The sequence below is a fragment of the Copadichromis virginalis genome, linkage group LG3 (assembly GCF_057382275.1).
Source record: "Copadichromis virginalis isolate Kocher_CV1m ecotype Utaka linkage group LG3, C_Virginalis_male_GT1.1, whole genome shotgun sequence".
Classification (NCBI taxonomy): Eukaryota; Metazoa; Chordata; class Actinopteri; order Cichliformes; family Cichlidae; genus Copadichromis; species Copadichromis virginalis.
In genome coordinates this window covers 30,039,941-30,066,830 of record NC_140620.1, presented here as the reverse complement: position 1 = coordinate 30,066,830, position 26,890 = coordinate 30,039,941, and the positions used below count along the sequence as shown (strand labels likewise).

The window sequence follows — 26,890 nt, the reverse complement described above, 5'->3', positions numbered from 1 at the left end:
GATCTTGCCCAAGGACATAATGACCGAGACAGAAAGGGCAGGTGATCGAACCGGCAACCTTCCAGTTACAAGATGAGCTTCCCAACCCCCTGAACCACGGTCGCCCCCCAAAGGATGAAATTAAAAACAAATCTGTGAAAAAGGTTTTGACAAATGTTTGTTGTTGTTTTGACAAATTCAAAACAACTTTGTTTAAATATACTTAAAAATATACCTGTGCTTCTTACAGGTGGTTTAGACAGCTGGATTCGGTGAAATCCCCATCTGACTGTAATCTTTGAAAGACGTTTCCTCATTCCAGGTAATTTTCTGGTTTACAAACTGAATCAGTTTCTGTTTGTGGAAAAAAACACATCAGACAAAAGGACAGAGAGTGAAATAGAGGCTGTCTTTGGAAGTACAGGTGTTCTCAGTGATTTCTGCCTTTGTGCAGAGACACACACATTCATCATGTTGCTCTCTGAGATATCGTTGGTGCTGCTGATGGTTTGCGCCACTCAGGCTTCACATTTTTTAGGCACAGTCATGACCTACTACCCAAAGGACACTTTTGCAGATGGATCTGTCACAGTATGTACATTTTCTTTCTTAAAATAATGTACTTACTTTTAAAAATCTTACAAGACCTAAGTGAACACTTTGTGGCTGTAAATTTAAAGGTGACCGTTCGGTATAAGCTGAACTTCCACGACTGCATATATGATACCACATGGAGTTGCCTCAGTGGTGATTGTGGGACTGGAACCTACACACTACATGTGGTAAAACAGGAGAGCAGTGGAGACTGGTGTCAGAGAGAGGGAATCATGACTCGACGGGTTTCCAGCAACGCTCTGTTTGAGCTTTGGTGAGTGTACAACAACAGGAAAAAGTCATTTGTAAAAACTTTTTTAAATTCTCAGTGATGGGCAACAAAACCACTTTCCCCCAAAATGTCAACGGCTCAACAAAAAATAATGTTTTCGAGAAGTGAAGAATTATGTTAATGATCAGCTCTGCTGTATTGGTGGCTCATGATTAACTAATAATTTATTAAAACATGTTTTGTTCAGACTTTAAAAACTGAATTTCTGATCAATTTCCACTGAAGGTTGAATAGTGGTGCCTGGATATCAAACATCAATAACATCGTGTCATGGAGAGCTGTGACTCGGGTGGAACTGAGGAACCGGTCCGACACCGGCAAAGCCAACACATCACCTCAGACCACCATCCTACCAGCTGTGGGGTAAGCCTACTTTATGTGTGTCTGTGTTTGTATTCTTATATATTTCATATTTTACATTCATCCCTTTCATATTAAAATGTATTTAACAAAGTATTTATCACCTGTTTGTTATATTAAAATACAGCAAATAGAGCTACAATCTTTGTTTCTCTCTCAGAGTTCCTTCAAACTGTCAGAGAGATTTCAGCCTGTTGATGTTTGACCCTGATGGAGACGAAGTTAAATGCAGATATGGAAACTCTGCACTCTCAGAGTGTAACCCCTGCACTCCACCGTCTGTCCTCAGCCTCTCATCGGTGAGCAATGATTGTTACTCTCATGTCAGATGAGACAAGCAAACATTTTGCACAGAAAGTGATTAAATGGTTTTAACTGAGTTACAGTTCAGATCAATTTATTTTGCAAAAGTGAAAGTTTGTCCAAAAAAGTTGGACAAAAAACATTTTGGTTATTTTGACTTCAAGGCAAAGACTAAAAGCTGGCACAGACAGTCACGCAATAATGTGATGGGAATTTTTTAATTGAATTACAATTGATCTAAATTTTGTAGAAGTGAAAGTTTATCCAAAACAAGTGTTTTTTCTACATTTTTTATATCCTTGAATTGAAAATGTTTTCTGCAACAGAAAACATTTTGGTTATTTTGACTTCAAGCCCATTTTCGTCCTCTTGCAGTCCTCTTGTACTCTGTCATTCAGCCCCACCAGCAGCAGTAATGAAGGTTCGTATGTAGTACAGCTGGTGATGGAGGACTTCCCCAGACAGACCATCACTCTGACTCAAACCAACGGGACACAAACAACAATAACTACCAACGATGCCATCAGCAAAATACCGATTCAGTTTGCTTTGAAAGGTACCAATATACGTTTCATTATCTTACAATGAAAGCACTAAAGAGCTGCTGACGATGAACTTAGTGCTCGGCCTGATGTACAGAGATGTTTGACCACCAGTGTCATCAAGACTGATTCTCTGGACCAACAAATATTAATCTGTCCAGCAGATATTTTACTCTGGATCATCTTTCCATCCTGTGAGAATCACCTTAACTTCTCTGTATTCTTCCAGTTGATCCTGCAGTGCCATCCTGCACAGAAGGACTCTTTCTGCCCAAGTTTCTTCCTCCAACACCAGCCAACGGAGCTCAGCTCTACAACAATGTCAGTCAGACTCTGGAAATTCACATCACTGCAGAGGCACTTAACTCCACGTAAGTAAAACACAGTTAAAGACTTTGTCTGAATATATAAAAGTTTAAATATTTAATTCAGGGAAGCCTCTGGGTAGAAATGAAATATAGTCCTGAGTCATGAATCTTAGAGAAATGAGTGATGTGCAAATTTAACATATGTTGCAGGTCTTCAGGTTACATATCTAACAACATGTCAGATGTCAAGTTAAATGACACAGTGTCTGTGAGAAAAAACATGGCCTAATAAAAGCTGTACTCAGTTGGGAAACAAAAAGAAATATGCTCCTTTTCCAGATGGGCAGATTTTGAAAAAAAAAAAGTTGACAAGTTTTTGATTTTGTTCTTTGAAGGATCTCTGAGCTGCTCTACAGCGGGCCATACAATTTAATCAATAACACATCAGGACCAGGACAGTTCACCCTGAGATGGACACCATCTGAAAGCGAAGAAGGACAAAGTCTCCCCATCTGTTTTGTTGTCCAGGCAGTTTTCAGGTCAGTCTCCTGTTTCATATAAATGACTCTGTAGAAAGTTATAGCAGCTGAAATTCCTGAAATGAAAAATTTTCAAAGTAACATTTTAACTTGTTGCTGAAAAAGTTTCCTGTTGTAAGGATTGTTCTATAATTAAAAGGTAGTTAGCTCTCCTTTGAGTCAATAAATATTGTTCTGACATTCCTGAAAGGAAAGCTTTTAAACTCATATTTGAACTTGCTGCCTAACAAGTTTCCTGTTTAAAGGATTTTTCTGTCATTAGAAGACAGTTAGCTCTCCTTTGAGTCAATAAATATTTTTTATCTTTTGAGATTACAATTGTAGTCAGAAGACAAAATGAAAACCAGGAAGCTGATAACAAGAGAAAAACAGCTGTTAGACAGTGTTGGGAAGGTTACTTTTAAAATGTATTCCACTACAGATTACAGAAAAAATGGCCCAAAATGTATTCTGTAACGTATTCCGTTACGTTACTCAATGACAGTAATGTATTCTGAATACTTTGGATTACTTAATATATTGTCATGCTTTTAACAACTACAGGAATGTACTATTGCTGTGTAATTCAGTACTATTACTGAAGGATACTCGCCATACCAATACCAACTAGATTTTTAAAAATCTTAATATAAAACGAGTAACAGTAGGATGGACATTAGATAGGACTGCACTTTTTGCAGTGATCTCGCATAAAAAACTATTTCGCTATCCTGCCCATGCACTGCTGGCTGCTGTAACTGATGCCACCAATATTAATAGGATGCTTACATTAGAGCCTCTTATTGCATGTCTTGTTTTGGTTTCAAGCAATCAGAATCAGAAAAACTGTATTAATCCCAAATAGAAATTGAGTTGTTTTTTGTTTTGTTTTTTAAAAAAGGGCTGTGAATCCTACTCGAACCTGGGCCGGCCGCTCTCAGCCATGTCATATATGACTGCATGCGGACTGCAACTGAGCTAAACCTGCGCCCAACTGTGTTTAATCACCAAATTGGAGAAGACATAGAGAGGGGATAGTCTAACATAGAAAACAGGAAATGACCGCTGTGTATTCCATCTATTTAAAAAAAGTAGATGTATTCTGATTACCACCCATTAAATGGTAACAGGATACAGATACTAATATTTTGTATTTTAAATACGTATTGCTGGTACATGTATTCCGTTACTCCCAAACACTGCTTTTAGATAAGAAAAGACACTAAGAACCTGAGTAGAGGATCATGGATTTATCAAGTAAATAAATATGGATGATCACTGGGGACCTTAAAATAGAAAGAGAAAAAGAGAAAAAAGACTGAAGAAGATTCATGGATGTAGTGAAGGAAGACATACATAGGGTTGGTGTGACTGAAGAGGATGTTAGAAACACAGGAGGCAAATCTTCTGCCTGTAATGACCAGTAGAATAGAATAGAATAATCCTTTAATTGTCCCACAAGGGGAAATTTGGATGTAACAGCAGCAAGACAGATATATACAAACAAACAGTACACAAGACACAGAACAGAAACATACACAATTTTTACATATTTACATCAAATCAAATCAAATCACTTTTATTGTCACATCACATGTGCAGGTACACTGGTACAGTACATGCGAGTGAAATTCTTGTGTGCGAGCTTCACAAGCAACAGAGTTGTGCAAAATACAATAACGTAAACAAGCAAAATACAAGAATGGCTAAATCTGAGAGTAATAAATATATGTACAATATAAGAGTGTATGCATTACTGGATGTGTATACTAAATATGTTTTTCTACGTGTATGTGTGTGTGTATACATATTTTACAAATTAAATAGAGTAAACAATAAATAAAATATATAAAATATACAGAGGTTGGTAGTTGGACATGTGCAAAACAAGTGGCATTTAAATACAGTGTGTAGTGCATAATGTTGAAGTTCCAGTAGTGAAGCTGAGGTGTCTATGACGTGTTCAGCAGTCTGATGGCCTGATGGAAAAAGCTGTCTCTCAGTCTGCTGGTTCGGGACTGGATGCTGCAGAACCTCCTTCCTAATGGAAGCAGTCTGAGCAGTTTTTGGCTGGGGTGACTGGAGTCCTTGATGATCCTCCCCACTTTCCTCAGGCAGCGCTTCCTGTAGATGTCTTGGAGGGAGGGAAGCTCACCTCCAATTATCCATTCAGAGCACCACACTACTCTCTGGAGAGCTTTGCAGTTGTAAGCGGTGCTGTTACTGTACCAGGTGCTGATGCATCCAGTGAGGATGCTCTCAATGGAACAGCGATAGAAGGTCCTGAGGATGCGGGGGCTCATGCCGAATCTTTTCAGTCTCCTGAGAAAGAAGAGGCGCTGCTGCGCCTTCTTCACTGTTTTGTTTATGTGTCCTGACCACGTAAGATCCTCAGCCAGATGTACACCAAGGAACCGGAAGCTGCTCACTCTTCTCAACAGCAGCGCCGTTGATGGTGATGGGGGTGTGTATTTCTCTGCACCTCCAGAGAGGATAATGGTTACCAAAAACAGAGTACTGTACCGTTATTAAATTAAATAAAAATTAAATACAGATAAGAGGCAAACCCTGGTTGTAGTGTGAATTGGTTGATAAAATAGTGCCAAGTTACAGCGCTGATGTAAACATCTATGTTTGTTGGTAGCAGTTTTGATTGTGCAGTCTGACAGCTGCAGGGAGTAAGGACCTGCAGAAACGCTCCTTCATGCATCTAGGATGCAGCAGTCTGTCACTGAAGGAGCTCTGCAGTTCAGCAACATTTACATGCATGGGGTGGGAGACTCTGTCCATCAGATATGTTATTTTGGCCAGAGTCCTTCTGTCTCCCACCACCTGCACTGGGTCCAGGGTGCATCCCAGAACAGAGCTGGCCTTCATGATAAGTTTATCCAACCTCTTCCTCTCAGCTGTCAATAAACTGCTGCTCCAACATACAACACTGTAAAAAAATGACGGATGCCACCACAGACTCATAGAAAGTCTTTAAAAGCACTCCCTGTACTCCAAATGACGTCAGCCACCTCAGCAGGTAGAGTCTGCTCTGACTCTTCCTGTGAAGAGCATTAGTGTTGCGGCTCCAGTCCAGTTTATTATTCAGGTGAACACCCAGGTACCTATAAGAGTCCACTATCTCAATGTCCACTCCACGGATGTTCACCGGTGTCAGTGTGGTGGGTCTGCGTCTTCAGAAGTCCACCACCAACTCCTTTGTTTTCCCGGCGTTGATCAGCAGGTGCTTCTGCTGGCACCAGTCCACAAAGTCCAGAGTCCACTGTCTGTACTCTGAGTCGTCCTCACTTGTGATGCGGCCGACTATAGCAGAGTCGTCAGAGAACTTCTGTAGATGGCAGCATGGGGAGTTGATGGAGAAGTCTGCAGTGTAGAGGGTGAAGAGGAACGGTGCCAGCACAGTTCCCTGTGGTGCCCCTGTACTGCAGACAAATGTATCAGAGACATAGCCCTGTGTCCTCATATACTGTGTGCGTTCTGTGAGCTAGTCCAGTATCCACTGGGACATGTGGTGGTCCACTCTCGATAGCTCCAGCTTGTCCCTCAGAAGTCGTGGTTAGAGGGTGTCGAAAGCACTGGAGAAATCAAAGAACATGATCCTCACAGTGCTTCCAGGCTTCTCCAGGTGAGTCAGAGCTTGGTGCAGGAGGTAGATGATGGCGTCCTCCACCCCGATGCCAGGCTGGTAAGAAAACTATAGCGGATCCAATGAAGACCTCAGATGGTGCAGATGGCACAGATGGTGCAGAACCAACCACTTGAGGGTCTTCACCATATGTGATGTCAGGGCTACCGGCCTGTAGCTGCTGACGTCCTTAGGATGGGAGGTCTTTGGTACCAGTACAACACAGGAGGTCTTCCACAGCTGTGGTACTTTCCGCGGCAACAGGCTCAGGTTGAACAGATATCCTAGGATGCCACACAGTTCATCTGCGCAGCACCTCAGGAGCCTGGAGCTGATGCCATCTGGACCTGCAGTCTTGTGAAGCTCATTCCTCACTTGAAGTGCTGAGATGGATAGGGGGTATTTCAGGGGGGTGGGGTGTATGTTGGAGTTCACAGAAGGTGGGGGTGGTGTGATGGCTGGGAGCTGAGAGGTGTGAAGTCCTGAGATGAAAGACAGGCAGTTCCTGAAGATGAGGGAGATTGCAATAAGGGGAGGGGTGGTTGATCAAACCTATTAAAGTATTTATTTAGGTCATTCACCCACCCCAAGTCTCCTGCAGCCTCGGCGGTTGGTTTTTGTCCTGAGATTGTCTTCAGGCTGTTCCAAACCCCTCTGATGTTGTCCTGTTGCAGCTGCTCTTCCATCTTCCTCCTGTAGTTTTCGTCCCTTGCCTTATCTTCCATTTCCACTTCTTCTGGACAGCTCTTAGCTCCTGTTTGTCTCCAGATCTAAAGACTCTCTTCTTCTCCTTGAGGAGAGCCTTAATTTCAGGATTTATCCATGGCTTGTTGTTAGAAAAACACGTACCTTTATGATGGGTACGCGGTTGTCCACACAAAAGTTCATGTATTCCGTAATGCAGTCTGTGATGCTGTTGAGGTCATCCTCCAGGGGGCTGCAGAGGTTGTCCCACACAGTAGAATGGAAACAGTCCCTCAGGGCCTCTTCAGTCTCTGCCAACCATTTCCTAACTGTGTGTTTCACAACCTGTTCTCTGTGTGCTAGAGGTTTATACACAGGCTGGAGATGGACCAGGTTGTGATCTGAGCCCACCAGGAGAGGGAGAGGTGATGAGCTGTATGCCTCCTGGGTGTTAGCATAAAATAAGTCCAATGTTTTATTGTCTCTGGTGTGGCAGGTGACGTACTGGGTGAAGGTGGGGTGAGTGGAGGACAAGGAGATGTGAATAAAGCCCCCAGAGATCAGGAAAAGGGCCTGAGGGTGCTGTGTTTGGAGTCTGCTGGTTACAGTGTGCAGGACCTCACAGGCTGCTGCAGCGTTAGCAGAGGGCAGGACATACACAGCTATCATAATGACGTGTGTAAACTCTCGCGGTAAATAGTACGGTCTCATGCTAACCGCTAACAGCTCAATGTCCTTACAGCATAGCGTCTCTTTGTTAGATAACTCCCCAGAGTTATAGCATCTATTGTTCACAAACACAGCCAGATCCCCTCCTCTCTTCTTACCACTCTCCGTTGTTCTGTCTGCCCGGATCAGATGGAAACCATCTATGTTTATGTGTGAGTCCGGAGTTAGCGTGGTTAGTCACAACTCTGTGAAGCACATTCCCAGTTTTTTGGGGCGTGATCTCACATTCCCCATAATAATAGATGGAATTGCTGGCTGGTACCTCCTAACCTTACTGTGATGCCTGATTCCGGCCCAAGTCTCTTCCTCCTCACCTCGCGGGCGATGTTGGCTTGCTCGGTGGTAGGCAGTGGAGGTGGAGTGGAGGCCCTGAGGGCTAACAGCTGATCCCTGCTGTAAACAATAGGTGGTCGGACCTCCACGCGCTCTTTTTTACAAATGCTGTAAAAAAATGTGATTAAAAACACGATTGTCCATAAAATTCTGAGCTCCATTATGGAGTAGTATAGCCCTCAATAATAATAAAAAAAAAAAACAAGAACAAGAAACACAATAACAACAAAAAAAGAGAAAAAAGGACTCGGTCAGGTCAGAGCTGCTGATAGTGGCTGCCAACTCGGAGCGGCGCCGGAAGTAAGTAAGGGGTACATTAAGGGGTGCAAGTATTAGAAAGCAGGCAGTTTGAAAACCACTATGTTGTAAAAGCATGCTCAATTAAGATAGAAAGTGTCAGTGTTTAGGTGACTTGAAGATATCATGGCATCAGAGGCCTATATTAAACTTTCTTATTTCTGCAGTGGAACCAAGTATCACTCAGAGCTTCGATGTGTCACTGTGACTGTTGCATACGGTGAGTAGAGCCCTTTACCATTTAAGCCACATTTTAAATTTAATTTACTGAATCAGTGTAACTGAGTTATAACATCTATTTCTAACTGTTTATAGGACCAGTAATAACCACAACAACTACCACCAGTACTCCAACTACTGTACCTGTGTGTACGTGTGTGTGGCCCCTCAGTAGTACTACAACTACTGAACCTGCAACAACTACTACCAGTACTGCAAATACTGAACCTGCAACAACTACTACCAGTACTCTAACTACTGAACCTGCAACAACTACTTCCAGTACTGCAAATACTGAACCTGCAACAACTACTACCAGTACTCCAATTACTGAACCTGCAACAACTACTACCAGTACTCCAACTACTGAACCTGCAACAACTACTACCAGTACTCCAACTACGGTACCTGCAACAACTACTACCAGTACTGCAAATACTGTACCTGCAACAACTACTACCAGTACTCCAACTACGGTACCTGCAACAACTACTACCAGTACTGCAAATACTGAACCTGCAACAACTACTACCAGTAATCCAACTACTGAACCTGCAACAACTACTACCAGTACTCCAACTACTGAACCTGCAACAACTACTACCAGTACTCTAACTACTGAACCTGCAACAACTACTACCAGTACTCCAACTACTGAACCTGCAACAACTACTACCAGTACTCCAACTACTGAACCTGCAACAACTACTTCCAGTAATGCAAATACTGAACCTGCAACAACTACTTCCAGTACTGCAAATACTGAACCTGCAACAACTACTACCAGTACTCTAACTACTGAACCTGCAACAACTACTACCAGTACTCCAACTACTGAACCTGCAACAACTACTACCAGTACTCCAACTACTGTAACTCCAAGAACTACTACCAGTACTCCAACTACTGAACCTGCAACAACTACTACCAGTACTCCAACTACTGAACCTGCAACAACTACTACCAGTACTCCAACTACTGAACCTCCAAGAACTACTACCAGTACTCCAACTACTGAACCTGCAACAACTACTACCAGTACTGCAAATACTGAACCTGCAACAACTACTACCAGTACTCCAATTACTGAACCTGCAACAACTACTACCAGTACTCCAACTACTGAACCTGCAACAACTACTACCAGTACTCCAACTACGGTACCTGCAACAACTACTACCAGTACTGCAAATACTGTACCTGCAACAACTACTACCAGTACTCCAACTACGGTACCTGCAACAACTACTACCAGTACTGCAAATACTGAACCTGCAACAACTACTACCAGTAATCCAACTACTGAACCTGCAACAACTACTACCAGTACTCCAACTACTGAACCTGCAACAACTACTACCAGTACTCCAACTACTGAACCTGCAACAACTACTACCAGTACTCCAACTACTGAACCTGCAACAACTACTACCAGTACTCCAACTACTGTACCTGTGTGTGTGTGTGTGTGGCCCCTCAGTAGTACTACAACTACTGAACCTGCAAATACTACTACCAGTACTGCAACTACTGAGCCTGCAAATACTACTACCAGTACTGCAACTACTGAACCTGCACCAACTACTACCAGTACTCCAACTACTGTACCTGCAACAACTACTACCAGTACTGCAACTACGGTACCTACAACAACTACTACCAGTACTGCAACTACGGTACCTACAACAACTACTACCAGTACTGCAAATACTGTACCTGCAACAACTACTACCAGTACTCCAACTACTGAACCTGCACCAACTACTACCAGTACTCCAACTACTGTAACTCCAAGAACTACTACCAGTACTCCAAGCACAACTCTTTCTACATCTACTACACCCAGTGAACCATCTTGTGAGTATGAATAAAATGAGGTGATGTTTACAGAGTTACTCTGTCTCAGTGTAACAGTTATTAAGCTCACCTTACTTCATGTCTATTGATTGCTGGTCACACCAAAACAGTAAAGTTCAAGTCAGTTTTATATCACTCATTTGTAAATCCAGCAAAATACATTTGAGGTATGCTGAGTGAATTTTGTAGCACTGACTAACTGCATACAAAATCCAAAGTTCCAAATAAAGGCATGAGCTGATTAGAGGTGATTTTCACCAGGCCACAAAAGCACAATGGTTCTCTTTGCAATCAACAGTGTCAATTAGTGAATAAACTTAAGATCAGCAAAGTAAGAAATATACAATCACAATCAAAATGCCAGCAGGAAGTGGGCAGGGATAGCTCAGTAGGTAGAGTGTTGGCCCCATGATCGGAAGGTCGGGGATTCGACTCCACTGAACGGCTACCCTGAGGTACCCCTGAGCAAGGTACCGTCCCTACACACTGCTCCCCGCGCGCTGCATTGGTGGCTGCCCACTGCTTCACTGGGTGACTGTGTGAATGGGTTAAATGCAGAGGAACTATTTCCCTATGGGGACTAACACGCACACTTTACACTTTAAAAAAAAGAAAAAAAAATGCCAGCAGGAAGTAAATCGATTATTAAGTAAAGCTAACTAAGCCTTGGTGGATGAACACAGACTCGTTTAGCAACAAACACAAAACAAATTTGGTTGATATAAAAGTCGTTAAAGTGTGCACCTATTTAAACAAAGATACACTGATCGATTTTACACATTCTCATTACTAACACAAAATAGAAAAAACGTATTTGGTCTGAATTAAAAAAATATCAACAGAATTGAGGTTGCTTGGAAACTTTGATAAATGCAACTACTTGCAGTAACTTTAGCGCAAAGTGATTTCTAATGAATTCTAACATGTTGCATTCTTGTGTTTAGATGTTGCAGTTTTTCAAATGAAAATGACCTCCTTGGTGGACTTGTCTAAAATTGAAAGAGATACCTTCCTTACACAGGTAAGTATATTTTTATTAATTCAGAAATTTTATCAGAGCGTCAAACAACTGCACCATATGAACTGTAAGGAAAAAGTTTATCGACAACAAATTACCGGAATACACCCATTATCACCAGTGACTCATAAGGATAAAGGGAATGAGGGGAGGCTCCTCATTACACTAAATGGGAAAAAAAAATACCGGGCCACTAACATGTTAAAACTACAGGAGCTGATCTCTCAAGAAAACAATGACATAACAACTTCATGACGTGAAGCTCCAGTTGCACAGTTTTTGTGCTGATGTTACAGTTTTTTACAGACGCTAGGACACATTTCTCAATACTTAGGTCACATTTGCAAAACTCCTCACACAGTGAGCACAACAGAAGTCTATGTGGGCTAAACTGAGGACCAGTTATCATTGTTTTGGCACAAAATGCATTCAATGACTACATCTCTCAAATTTCATGAATTATCTTCTCACTCAGACACAACAACTGCCAAAAACCTTTGTACGGACAGGACATTTTGCATGTGCTTACATACTGTTTTCAAAACTGTTAAACTTATGGCCAAAACAATAACACAATGCAAAACTTGAAAAGACAGCAAAATCCAACAGCAATATTTTATTGAAACATATTTTAAATCTAAAAATGCAGTTTAACCAGCCACAGCTTATTCTCATTGTAGATGAACATCTACACAGGTGTTACTCCTTCAATTTTTCAACTCCTTCAATTCTGGCAGCCAGAAGATTATTTCCTAGGTGTATTGCCCTAGATGACATAAGCTGTGATGTGGATGAGAACCTGTGGCCAAATGGAGAAGACAGAGTAGATTAGCATTACTATTGTATGTGTATCAGTGGATGTTGTGTATACAAATTCTTGTATTTTGGGATTACTTAGTGCAAAAATAATAAAAATACATAAACAAATATTAACGAATTCTGCATGATGTCTGATTCATTCCAGTAACATATATTGAAATTATGAACAGAGATGTGTCCTTGTTTTACACAAGAAAACACTGTGTAATGCTACATGTTGTTAGTGTTTTTTAGGTCATTGTTTTGTGGGTGACAAAGTGTCTTTGTCGGCTGTCAACCTTTGCTAGTGTTCTGGAAGAATGAGTTTATTTGAGACCTGAATGAAGTGTTTTGGTAGTTGTAGTGCATTTTGAATGTGAAATGAACTGCTTTGCCAAGCTGAGGGTCAGTTAGGAGAATTGTGTGAAGAGTTTTGCAAAAGTGACTTAAGTATTGAGACGTGTGTCCTAGCATCTGTAAAAAACTGTAATGCCAGAGATTTTTACCCACTATGTGCCTCAGAATCTGGCAACCCTCATTTGTAACGTTATGTGGTCTAACACTTTGTGACTGAGTTGCTGTGATTCTTAACAACTTCCACTCTGTAATGATACCACTTACAGTTAATCATGGAATATGTAGGAGGGACGAAAGTGATTGACTTGTTGCAGCAGTGGTGTCTCATTATGGTGTGTGTGTGTGTGTGTGTGTGTGTGTGGAATACCCCACTTTAAAAATTTCCACAATAAGCTAGGATGCAACTAAAAAAAAAATGCAACCAAATTCCTCTGCGAAACTGTTGTTTAAATTATGTTGTGCTGTCATAATTTGTAAGAATCTGAGTTTTCATTGGACAGAGGATTCCTTTGGGTGAGCGTGTCTAACATCCCACTGGGAGAAATGACTGTATGGGGCCATACTATAAGCTGAATAATCATCCTAATTTACTCCACAGTGTTCACACGATAGACATGCACAACCACACAAGTACATATTTCAACCATTTCTGTGAGCAGAGTTTTGTAAAACCTGCGCTGCTTCTGTCTTACATTTAAAAAACAAATCAGTGATCATATCTCTCGCTCTTCTTTTTCTCTCTCTGTAGATCAAAAATTTGCTTATATCCAAAGGGCTGCCCCAACACACGATTATCCGACTCATAAGCAGCAAACCACAGATTGGAGCACCTGCAGCGCCCTCTACTGGCACAACATGAACATCTACTGACAGTTTCAAGACCTTTTTTCTTTCAGCTGCTGAATGAAGTTTTGGCTTCACTGCTGTTTAACACACATTTTTAATAATTAAGTTCACTTCTCAAGAACAGCTTTTAAAAGCAACATGTTAGCCTGACTCTCCAGTGCTATCATCTAAAATGAATTAATTTGCGCTTAGAAATTGTTAGATTACATATTATTTTTGGTGTGACTATCCTTAGTCTAGAACCGATACACTGATTATCCACGACTGGAAAACACGAAGAACAGCTCAGATAAAATAATTATAGTGGAAGATTTTAACATTAATTGATGTTGATAATGACAACCTCACTTTCTGAAAATTGTTAAATATCCCAATTCTTTGATCTTTGGGCTGAAGGAAGAACAACACTCGGTGTATAAATGTTCAGTCAACAATCTCTTTATTCCATACAATTCTCATTATTCCATACAACACTTTGAGTATAAATGGCTGGACGGGAGATGTGGACAGGAGGCTGTCTGCCAGATTTCAAAGTGTCTGACCGTTTCTCACATTCTTACAGCTTCAGCCCCCCTCCAAAGTGATAAAACCTAAACTTCCACATTCTTTCTCTCTTAGTGAGCCTAAGTTATGACATTGGCTTCCTGTGCAGTATGTTCTGTTCTTTCTAATCAGACATATATGGCCACGATCCTCTGAAAACAGTATTTCTTATAAATGAGCAGTGTTGGGTAAGTTACTTTAAATTAGTAACTTAGTTAGTTACTAATTAGTAACATTACTAGTTACTTCCATAGTTACTTCCATCAAAAGTAACTCAGTTACTTCAAGTTACTCGTTACTTTCAAGGTAACTAGTTACTAGGGAAAGCAACTTTGGTTTTACTCTTGTTAATGTGTTGCTTCCGTAACTGGATACCCAGCAAGATTGCCAGTCTTCTAGCTTGCTTACTTGCCACAAGTGCACTGTGTCACCTACCAAAGGAAAAAATAATGTGCATATTTCTACGAGAGAAATCCCACGCCTGGACCGTCGTTGACCGCTGCCATGATTCTAGCCTACGTCACAGTGTCATGTGCGCTTTTTACATCCAACACAAAAACTGCAGTCGTGGTGCTTTGATTGTACTCACAACTCGGAAATTCTGCCTTCTGAATAGGAAGATGTAGGTAACACCGGACTGCAGATGAGCTGCATACAGGGCTGGACTGGGACAGAAAATTGGCCCGGACATTTTGACTAGAGACCGGCCCACCATTATAGGAAAAATCATAAAGCCTTTGAATGAAAATAAACACTGTTTTGACAGTGATGTACACTGTTTTGATGGTATATATGCATCAATCTATCAATCGTTTGTTGTAAGACTCAGATAATTATTTTTGAAAATCTAGACATTTTAAATGAGAATAAGAAAGAAAAGTATTTCTTCGTGCCCACCTCTCCCTGTTAATACCCTACCTGGCCCCCTGGCAAAACTTTGCTAGACCTGCCCCTGGACAGTTACCAGCTGTCAGCTACTTAGAAAAGGATCCTGGTGTTATTTGTCTCTCAGAAACAGTTCATAACTTCCCTTCAACTCATTCATGTCACCTAAAAGGTAAACCTGTTTCTCCATCACAGCTCTGATGATTCAGTAAGGACATCTCCTGGTTTCATCTTCATGTTTCCCTCTCACCAGATAACCAAACCGACATCCTGACCAGCAGCTTTTTTGCAGCTGTGGCTCCAGCAAACATCAGCTGATACTAGAAATTAATATTAAATTCTAACAACAGCTGATCAAGCTTAAACGTGCTGCTGTTGTTTAACACGACATCCGCTGGTTTCCTCTTTCTGGCGCAAAGTGGATGATAAATAAACAAGAGGGAAAAGCCGATCAGCTGATCATTGATCAGTTTCATGATTAAAGTAGCAACAGGAGAGGGAGGGGAGAGAATGAGAGAAGAAGAGGCAGCTGTGCAGCAAAGACACAGAATAACTCCAGCTTTGTGTCTTTTTCATTCTAGCTGAAGTCCGGGACAAACTGTGCTCCTTTTCACCTCAATACGAAACGCGTAATAATTTCTCTGAATACGAGACGATTCCGTTTTTTAGGGGATGTTGGCAACTCTAATAATTAAACTTATGAACAAAATAAAGTTCAACATCAGTAACATAGCACCCACCCAGCTGTATAGAAAACCCCTCATGCTAGCTAGCATGCAGTACGAAAAAGTCAGCACAACGAAAATAAACTCCACCTAAACTTGGTTTATATCTGACCCAGATAGACTGCAGGTCATAACTTCTTACCTGAAGTTCAGTTCACCTGACACTCGGACGGGCACCCGCTTCCGGTCTCTCCTCTTGCCTCCACTTTCCCTCATCCACCTGCTGGCCTCCACCACTTGCTAATGTTACTGAATCTGTGGAAGTTCCGCGATAGCTGCCACACAAAGTAACGAATAACAAATGACAAGCCTATCTACATCCCAGTAACGATTAACGCGTTCCTGATTTTGGCATAATAACTAGTTACCATGCTCGTTACCACAATAATAACGTAGTTACTGTAACGCGTTACTTAATAACGCGTCCAAACACTGTAAATGAGCAGTATAATGCATCATAAAACAGTGTAATGATTTCACAATCTTTAATCCAAGGCATAATGTGACCTATAGCCGTATAATGATTCAACAGTTCTTGGATTAGAAGTATAAGGTGGTATAAGATAGTACAATAATCTCACAAAATGTTAGGTGCGGCTGTGTGCAGACAGGAATAGGACCCAAGGTGCAGACTCCGGAAACAGATGTGAACTCAAAAAGGCTTTAATTAAGTACTCAAAATATAACATAACTGAAAAAAGCTCAAAACAAACTTAAACTAGAAAAATGACAGAACACACAGCAACGTAAACGGTAGATCGCGAAACAGACACCAAGAAACACAGGGCTTAAATACACAGAGGGAGCAATCAGGGAATGGGTAACAGGAGGGAAACACAGCTGGGGCTTTCCTACACTCTCTTTTTTCATTTTTCACCTGTGTGGAGTTTCTCCATGGAGACTTTTTCCTTCCAGAGATAACCTTCACCTTAATGGGAGCAATAGTGTCCATTACATTTAACATGTTAGCATTGAAGCTATTGACGAGCTCATTGACTGACCCTCTGGACAGGTCAGGTGTTAATGGGAAGACCTGGTTAAAAATTGCACTACTGTGTTCAGTTATACACCGTTTTGTGATCACTGTTGTTGATATATTTGTGTGGGCTAAGATTTTACTTTCTAAGAAAACACAGTAATGATCAGACACGCCCACATCAGACACAGTAACCTTTGAAATGCTCAGGCCCTTGGAGATCAGTAGGTCAAGAGTGTGTCCTCTATTATGTGTGGCCTCTGTTACATGCTGAGTCAGCCCAAAGTTGCCCAGAGTGTTACTCAGGTCTTTAGTCCCTTTGTCCTGAGGGTTGTCCACATGGATGTTAAAATCCCCAACAATAATTACACAGTCAAAATCAACACAGATCACAGACAGCAGTTCACTGAGGTCATTAAAAAAGTGCAGTATTTGGGAGGTCTGTAAACATTAAGAAACACAACTTTGGATGGGGCCTTCAGCTGTAAAGCCACATATTCAAAAGACTGAAAACTTCCAGGAGATAGCTGCTTACATTGAAATGATTCATTAAATAAGACAGCAACCCCTCCTCCTCTCCTGCTCACCCTGGCCTCACTGATAAAACTGTAGTTAGCAGGGGTCGTCTCGATGAGAACAGCTCCACCGTTACTTTGGTCCAACCAAGTTTCAGTTAAAACCATAAAATCAAGGCTGTGCTCAGTGATTAAATCATTAATTAAAAATGTCACCACTGCCATAATCCTCGCAGCCCGGACCCTTCACACATCACACATCAGACTGCGGAGACAGAGCATGAAGGTGGTAAGGAGGAACTAAGGGGGGCGAGGCTGGGCAATGTGAGTTTGATTGCTCTGTTGAGGGTGGGGCTCGATGGCGAACCTTTGGCCGCTCTGGTGGGGGGTTTATGGGGGACAAAAAGGGATTGGGCCGGGGGGTAGATCTGAGCCCAGCATTGACCCACTCCATCATCTCCTCAGTGAATTTCAGGTGTGGGGAGGGGGGAGAAAGGGAGGGGGAGGAGGGTGATGGCCTGTCAGGGGTTTGGGGGGACTGGGGAAGATCGTGGTCCCTGGTCCTGGTCGTTGGTGTTGTTGAGAGAGTTGGAGGCAAATAGGGACCCCTCTTCTTGCCTCAGATGTCTCTCCTTTCTGAGGCTCTTCCCAGGTGGGGGCAAATGGAGCTCCTCCTCAAGGTTTCTGCTGGGCTTTGTCTGTTCTTGGAGTACTGTTTGTTCCTCTTTATGAGATAACTCCTCGTTTATCTCAGCCTTGGCACCAAGCACAGATGGATGGCGTATGGAATAAAACAAGTTGGAGGTGAACAGTTTCACCCCTGACTTGTTAAAATTAAATCCATTTGCTTTATACAGATGCCTGCGTTCCCAAAAAATATTAAAGTCGTTGATAAAATGCACCGAGTGGTCAGTACATGCTGATATAAGCCATTTATTCAGTGTAAACAACCTGCTGAATCTCTCGTCTCCTCCTCTGACCGGCGGTACAGGTCCACTGATGAATACAGCTGCATTCAGAGAGTTTACAGTATTTAGTAATCCAGTAAAGTCCCGTTTCAGAGCCTCCGACTGTTGTTTGGACACATCGTTTGACCCTGTATGCAGAACAATGTTTGTCACAGTTGGATATTCACCTGCAATTTGAAGAATTCTCTCTTTCAGGTTGTTGACCATATCGTTAGGAAAGCAGAGGACTTTAGTGTTCTTACCGCACATCCTTTGTACATCCTTTACGGCAGAGTCACCCACAATCAGAGTTTCAGGCCTAGCCTTTAGCTTTCCCTGTGGTCTTTTACTTTTCAACAGATTTTCAGACCTTACTTCGCTGCTTTTAGATGGATGGTTGTCCGATATAGATCCAGGGTCCTTTGATAGTGGAGCAAATCTGTTGTGCAGTTTCACATTCAGTTGTTTTGGAGGTTTGTTGTTAACCTTCCTATTCACGGTTGTCCAGTCCTGTTTCCTCTCGTATACAGGGGTAGAAGAGCTTCTCTGTCTCGTAGGAAGTGAAGGCCAGTCGGTTTCAGAGATTTCAGCTCGCTGTGCTCTGCCCGTGATACGTCCTCCCCCTTCCAGGAGACATGATTTATGTCTTGGTTTTGCACCAAGACAGTCTAAGGGGGGATTATCACTTGAGTATTTATAATAATGCACAGAGTCTACTTTCTTGGTCATGTTATCTGTGCTCCTTAGCTGTGTACTAGCTTGCGCATCGCCATTGTTTTGAATAAAAGGCAAGGTTGTTTCATTTCCACACAGTCCATTTACCTCCAAATTTACTTCTAAGCGATGAATTTTTGTCTCCAGTACTGCAGTCTTCTGCAGGAGGCTGTGGTAGTCATCTGTGGAGAGGGAAGGCATCTTGTTGCTAGTTAGCCTAGCGGTTAGCACCTTTCCAGGCTATTCAGGCTGTTCGGTGCCTAGATGCTGTAATCAGGCTTCAGCTGTGTCTAGGCCACAGACACACGGAGCGCTGAGGATAAGGTAACTATAAAAATGTTGCTGTTTCTGTTAAGAACACTTTAGTCCTAATGATCTATAAGTGTCCAGAAGCTATCGCAGGTAAGCTCATACGGAAAAAAGGGAAAAAATCAGCATAAAAATCAATAAAAGAAGAAAGCATTTAAGGAGCAAAGAGATGAAGTGTCCACACTTGCAAAAGGGGAGGAGAAAAAATGATATGATATGATAAAAAGTTGTATTTAAGTATTGTATATATTATCTTAGAAATAATGATATTATTAACTATATTAACTAGAGATGCAATGGATCACGGTTGATCCGAAATCCGAACCGATCCCTCTCCACGGTTTGGCACGCACGTGATCCGAAAATTCGAAAAAGAAAAAAAGTATGTGTATGGTGCGCGTGGTCAGTCTGTCAAGCGGTAGTTATGGCCAGCGCTAACGGTCCAAGTGAGAAGCAGAGGAGTTTGCGGCACTTAAGCAGCCCTTTGCTGCCCAATCCGACCGGGCTAAAGCTATTACAAAAGGTAATGGGGTGTTTAGCTGCAGACGGGACGCCGTATTCCGTTGTGCAAAACAAGGGGTTTAAATGTGCTTGAGCCACGCTATGATATGTCGTTGCGCGTCCACTTCAGTGTGACAAGATCGTTCCGAGCATGTATGAGCAGAAGAAGTTTAAAGTTATGGCTGAACTGTCCCAGGCATCTTTTGTTGCTCTAACTACAAATCGGTGGACCTCCAGGGCAACGGAAAGCCACGTGACCTTGACCGCTCGTTATATCACAGCGGAGTGGTAGATACAAAGCCCTGTACTGCCCTATAGATTACATTAGATTAGAAGAAACTTTATTTATCCTTTGGGTGGGTTCCTCTGGGAAATTCAGTTTCCAGTAGCACAGCACCGACAGAAGTTGCAGAATGTGATGAGTTGAGATGATGAGATAGCCTTTATTTGTCAGTTGCAGGTCTTTTGCCCACAACCGAGATGACAGACCTTGCCGACCGTACATAAAATACACAAACATCACATTGGGGAGACAGGTCAGGCTAGGTAGCGAGGAAAAAAAAAACATTGAAATGTCCAACACAAAAGGATAATGCAGGAATGCACAGATATCAACACACCATAGCACAATAAACACAGACAAGCAACATGGGAAAGAGTTCCAGTGTGTACATCTGATCTGGGACCGCCGCAATCTTTCGACTGCGCCTCCAACTGACCCGATGTCCACATCAGAGGGGAGGTAAGCGTTGGAGGTGGCGTTGGATCCGGGGTAGGGAGGGTGATGCGTCGGTGAGTGCTTATCAGTATCAGTATATGTATGTGTGTGCGTGTCCACAGTTCAGCTGAGACAGTGTCCTTCACCCTGCCAGGCTAAGTAAACAGTCTTCCAGCCAACCCAGGTGGCCTTGCATGGAATGGGAAGGAACAGACTAAACACAGTCATTATCAGGGTGTTTTGTTCAGCTCCAGCCTTGAGACCGCAGCTGGTGCCGAGAGGGTATCCGCATAAGTGATGTTATTTTTTTACTTTAGTGCGAGCAGCTCCTGTGAATTTCAAAGCAGTTCTACAGTCCAACACTGGTCTCTCAATCTCCCGTTGGAGAGCCGCGAGCTTCGCCATACTTGCGTTCTGTGATGTTGTCATTTCTTGTGCTCAAGGAGCCAATTTCTGAGAATTCACGGCAGTGTGCCTCCCCGAGATGTCATCCAATTTTGCACCCAGAGATGTTATCCCGGGCTAGCCCTTCCGAGATGTATCCAGTCTGCAGTCAGAGATCTTATTCTGAGTATTCACAGCAGCCGTAGCCTCTCCAAGATCTTATCCGTGCTGACTCAATGAGCCCATTTTGAGAAACTCATGCCTCTCCCATCGTTCCAATCCCAGCGGGCAGCCTTGTGGGGGTTTGAACAGCCGGTTCCGCTTCCTTAATTCATCAATAAGTCAGGGCCAAGCCAGCTCCGATCAGCCAGAATCCTGTTACCATGGTTCAGAATAGGTAGATATCTTCAGCACTCAGGCTCACCCAAGCCCAAACTTCTCATTGAGAAAGGGGTGTCAATTGCATTTAGGTACCAGTTGATCCAATCCATATTTCCTCTTTTAGGTTTTAGAGGACATATTCCAGGGAAAATACAAAAAAACCACGAGACTAGACAAGGACATAAGCAGGGAAGATAAGGAAGAGGAGAAAAAGTGCGTCCGCCTCCTCCGAGAGCCAAAGAAGAAAACCCTGAATGTGAGCAGAAATATACCAGATATACATATATATAAATACAGAGAATACAAAAGGGATAAATAGAATAAATAGGAATAAGAATACAAGGGAACGGCACATTTCAGGTATTGTGAGTCCATTACACCGTTCGACATTAACAAAAACTATTGCACAGTGAAAAGGCACTACAGCTTACTTGTTTCCCCCTCCTTTGTCCCCGTTTCCCCTCCCTCTCCCCTCCAGCGAGGAGTTAAACAGTTTGTTGGTGTGTCGGACAAAGGACTTTTTAAGTCTGCTGGTCCTTGACTTTGGGAGAAGGAACCTGTCACTGAACAGACTCTTCTGGTTGTTATGGCCGCATGCAGATGATGCAGAGGCTGCCCAGCATGGTCCATAATGTCCATATTGCACCTTAATTTGTTTTTATATAAGTGCGTGGAATGAGTCTTCAGTTGAATGTTTTTTAATAGGCAAGAAATACTTAAATAAGTAAATGACGAGTCGAATTTTTGTCTTTTTTTTCTATTTTTGCTGATGCGAAAATTGATCCAATCCGTGACTTAAAACCGTGATCCGATCCGAACCGTGAGATTTTTGATCCGTTGCACCACTAATATTAAGTGATAATTTATGGTAAAGGGGTGGGATTAAATAAGTGTGCACTTCTTTCCACTACTTTTTGATACACTATAAGAAGTCATCTATAGAATTTACCCAATAAATCTGAGGTAACAATTTGCATTGACTTTTTGGGGGTAGATTTAAGTCAATATATTGTGTATAAAATAGTTTCAATAAAAAGCTATGAAATAATTAAATTGGGTAAAATTTACCCCATATTTACGTATATATTTAACAGCTACTTACTCATTGAAATTAGGTAAAATTAATTATATAATTACTAATAAAATGTAATTATTATCACTTGATAAACATTACCTATTCATATAAAGTAAAATGTACCCCCCCAAAAAGACATTCAGATGGTTCATCATCTCAATGTTTTTATTCTATAAAAACACAGAATAAAGTGCAACACAACAGCTAATACAGGTTGTTTCTGTGCATGTACATTATCAAACATCTGGATAGAAAGCACGGAACACTAACACCAACATTCTATAGTTTCTGTGCTTGCTGTCAGAAGAAAAATTACAGCTCCATCAAGCCATGTCTGGACAAAAGATCCTCTTGGAACAAGAGGCGAAATGTGTGTGCATTGCATTCAAAGTGTCCAGCAGAGGTCTCAACTTGGAACCAGCAGCTCCTCCTTTGGCACGCATAAGCTGCAAAAGACCAGTTTCCTCCACCAAGGAAACTGTGGTGATGCGTCTGAACTCGTCAATGATTTAAGAAGTAAGGGGACAAAAACAATGAAATTTTAAATGACAGACCAGATCTCATAGTTATAACATGAATGTTTTTTTATTTATTTGTTTTGCTGCTGAAAAATCTCCCTATAGCTGGAGTTCATGATGCTGCTGTGTCCCAGTGTTTCCACGCAGTGTGATCATCTGAGAGGATAATGAAGCAGATATGTGAGCAAAGCTGTATCTGCATGACAGAACAAGCGACTACTGCCGCGCACATTTTTAAATACAAGCAAGCATGCTTCAGAGCTTTTTCAGAACGTTCTGGTGCTGCTAAAACAAAGCCGCCAGTTACAGCTGGGAGAAAGCTTTCAGTGAGCTCTCCAGGATGATGAGGAGCTACAGATCAGTGGGGAGACGCAGACAGATGCAACAGCTGACTGTTGGGAATGATCTGCCCAATGTTCATAGAATCTCAAAGACCAAAGACATACAGCATGGCTATTCAACTACGAAGTTAATTGGGCCAGATTTTCAAACCGAGGAATTTATCTGGGCCAGATATTTTTTTTGAAGCCAGTAAGCAGCAGATCATGATCAATTTCAAACCCACACAACTGTATTGAAAAACAAGTATTTTTTTATTCCTATTCCCCTGTAAATCTGGTGACCTCTTACAAATGCACACCAAAAGGTCCATTTAAAAAAAGGGATATAACTAAACTATTTTTGCACATTTGAAATAATAATAATAACAAAAAAACATTTTGATAATTCCCTTTCAAATTAAAATAAATATTTCGCTGACCACTCACTTTTCCTGCCATGGATGGAGCCCCATCCGTCACAAACAGACACGCTTCATATCCAGACCATTTTCCTCAAAAAGAGCTGAAATCTTCTCAAACATTATTTCGCCAGCTGTGTGTCCCTCTAACGGTAGTAAGCCGAGCAATTTCCCATCCAAAAGATGGACATATACGCACAACTGTGCATTATCAGTTCTGTCTGTGATCTCCTGCTATAGACATTACATCAGTTTTCTTCAGGTCATCTAACAGCATTTCAAACTCGTCTGATGCCAGAACTTCAACTCTATGAATATTTGAACTGTCTGACAGGGGTACGTTTTTAATAGCAGATGTCACACTCACTTTAATTTTTTCATCACTTTTCACTGCATCCACCATGGCCAGCATGCAGTATTTCGCTGTTTCAGAATCTGTGAAAGGCCTTTTCTTCTTCGCCAAGAAGCAAACACGAAGGAAAGCTGCTGCCGCTCTCTCTTGGCTGTACAGGACCCTCACCATGGTAGTACAACTCCGGTTGTAAGATTATTAAACTCGGTAAAATGAATAAGTATTTGTCAGTCCAGGCAGGGTTAAACCGACAGTTTTCATTGTCAGTTTTGCACTTTTGGAGCGAGAAAGACATGCTGTTGTCGCATCATATATTACAATGATTGTTTAATATGTTTACATCACGGTGCATTGTGGGTTAAATATTGCTAGGCTACTAGGAGTGTTGCATTCACAGTCTACACTACGCTGTAGGAATTTTTAATTTATTTTAAATTAACTAATTTTTTGCGTTTTCTCTGTGTTTCTGCCAGGACCACAGGCAGGGCCACTCGCAGGTTGCTTCTGGGCCACATTTGGCCCATGGGCCGCCATTTGAATAGGCTTGACATTAGAGCTGGGCGATAGAACGATAACGATATGTATCGCGATATAACTTTTACTCGATAGAGAAATTAAACTATCGCGATAGACCTCGCCGCTCTTGTCCTCTTAAAAAAAAAGAAAAAAAAAAAAAGAGGTCAGCCAATCCAAATTAAGTACCGCAGAGCCGAACCAATCACAGCCGCAGCGTCACGTCAGCGTGACTTTTTACGTACAGCACAAGTGGCAAGCCGCACGTGTGTTTGTTTGGGAAGCAGCCAGCGGGTAATGGAGGAAATGAGTGTGCCGACTAGAAAAATCAACCGAGCGTGACCGAAGGTTACCGAAGAGAAAACAGACGATGGTTCCAATGCCGGAGAGATTGTCGAACGGAAGAGCCATAGAAGTTTCGTAGTGTGAAGGTATTTCGGCTATTTCAAGTCTGACAAAAAACAGAGTAGCGTGCACTGTAAATTGTGCCGAAAGCAAGTCTGGAAATACAATAAACTGGTGCATGCGTCACACTGTGCGCCACGTTATTGTTTCGGTGAAATGAATTTCTACAATACTGTTAATTCTACTCTCTGCAGTGTTTAAATGCTTACATATACACACAGTTACTGTCCGTCCACACATACGACTCGGTTCTGCTTCTATGCCCCAGCTTTGTTTACTTTTTCCCACCGAGGCTTCTAGACTTCTGATTGGCCAACATTTCTGCACGGTTAGGAATCTAGCGCCACCTGCTGCTTTGGCATGTTCATAGCAGCGTTTTCCTTCATTTCTGCCTTTATGTGTGGACGGGATTATTTTTTAAAACGAAAACGGAAAATCTCCATTTTCAAAAATACCCGTGTACGTGTGGACGTAGCCTCAGTCTCTGACTGGAAGCGCTAATTCGTCATTCGGCTTTTGTCAGACTAAAGTAACTGTTAAAACTGTTTGAAAAGCTAAGCTATACAACAAGGAGAGATTGAGAATTTCCTTTTAGTTCTCAGTTTATTTGATATTGACAAAAGTTAGTCAGTTTTGTCTGTTCTTCTGTAAAACAAACTAAGATTTATTTTTAGAATTAATATTTTGTTTCTAAGTGGAATTGACAGTTTAGTCTGTTTCGTTTGTTCTATTTTGAAACTTAAACGCTTTAACGGCTGCCTTTTGTGTAGTTTGCAATATTTGCCTTTATTTATCTGAAAAAGTCTCATGTTCCTTAAGTACATCTACCCTGTTGAACTTATTATGGGAAATAAATATTTAAATAAAAACAAGCTGCTGATTGTTTCACATTTTACTTGTGAGCAATGGCACATTTAAATCTTACAAATATAGTTATTTGGCTTATATCGTGATAGATATCGTTATCGCCTGAAATGAAAAAAACATATCGTGATATGAAAAAATCTTATATCGCCCAGCTCTACTTGACATACAGGATTTAAGTTTGTTTACCTGTTTTATGTGCTGACCCAGAAGCAGAGCCACCACAACTTAAGGATTGCTGCTCTCATTTCTCAAAAAAAAAAGAAAATCATCTGACGTCCATTTTCTTTTCCATCAAGGCTGGAAAGTAGTTTGCAAAGACCACAAACTACTACTACAAAGACCGCGATTGTAATTACGCAACAGCGATGCGCCGAAGGCTGTCCAAATTCGTGGACTCCTCCGAATGCAGCCGACAAATGTGTCCTCCTTTTCCTCGAATTTTCAGGATGGGTCAGGTGTGTCCTTCGTGGCCCACCATATCCCAGAATTCATAGCGCGGCCAAGCCAAACTCCAGTTTCCAGCAATGGCGGCCGCCACTAAGTTTTAAAATTACTCTTATTAGTCTTTCTGGGTCACAGAATAAACCTTTAACATATCTTCAGGCGAGAATGTGGGTGTGTAAACTGCAACTATCTGCTCCGGCACATCATTTTCAGATCACCGCGGTCTTTCGCTACTCTGGTTAAACATAGGTTTACATCTGGCCTACCCAACCTTCTGAGGACCACGTAGCCTGCGAAAGCCGGGTCCTCAGGAGAATTCAGCCCATGAATTTGGACACAACTTCAGTGTTCCGATTACCAGTCCGGGACTGGTCACGCATGCTGACTGATAAAAAGCGCACCTCGAACACATTTCATTGCAACTTACCGGCAGTTGTCTAGACAGTTAACAGACAGATTCAAAGTTTTATTTCAAGTAATGGTGCATTACACAGACGCAAGCAATACAAGTGAAGTGTAATAGGTCATTACTTCAAAAATTACCCATTGCATTCGCTATTATATATTATTCACCCTGTGTAAATAGCTTACCTTCACTTCTGTGGTTCGATCGGGTTCGATGGAAGCTGAAGAAAGGACCCAGAATTTGCTTGCTGCCCCGCTCAGTCAAAAAGCACGGTCTGGCGCATGCGCAATTAGCAACATAAGACT

The 26,890-nt window shown here is 41.8% G+C and overlaps 1 protein-coding gene across 1 annotated transcript; it reads left to right on the top strand.

Annotated features, from left to right (window-relative positions):
- Positions 1–450: 450 nt before the first annotated feature.
- Positions 451–14,476, top strand: LOC146714024 (uncharacterized). Its single transcript, XM_085450640.1, has 11 exons — positions 451–570; positions 660–847; positions 1,091–1,228; positions 1,386–1,524; positions 1,904–2,084; positions 2,300–2,441; positions 2,774–2,917; positions 8,741–8,797; positions 10,588–10,649; positions 11,594–11,670; positions 13,571–14,476. The coding sequence occupies exons 1-11, from the start codon at positions 451–453 to the stop codon at positions 13,679–13,681; spliced, it is 1,359 nt and encodes a 452-aa protein (XP_085306766.1). The 3' UTR covers positions 13,682–14,476.
- The last annotated feature ends 12,414 nt before the right edge of the window (positions 14,477–26,890 follow it).

Coding starts and splice junctions, on each gene's coding strand:
- LOC146714024 (XM_085450640.1), top strand. CDS start 451: ATGTTGCTCTCTGAGATATCGTTGGTGCTGCTGATGGTTTGCGCCACT. Junction 2,085..2,299: donor GATTCAGTTTGCTTTGAAAG/GTACCAATATAC, acceptor GTATTCTTCCAG/TTGATCCTGCAGTGCCATCC. Junction 8,798..10,587: donor GTGACTGTTGCATACGGTGA/GTAGAGCCCTTT, acceptor TGTAACTCCAAG/AACTACTACCAGTACTCCAA.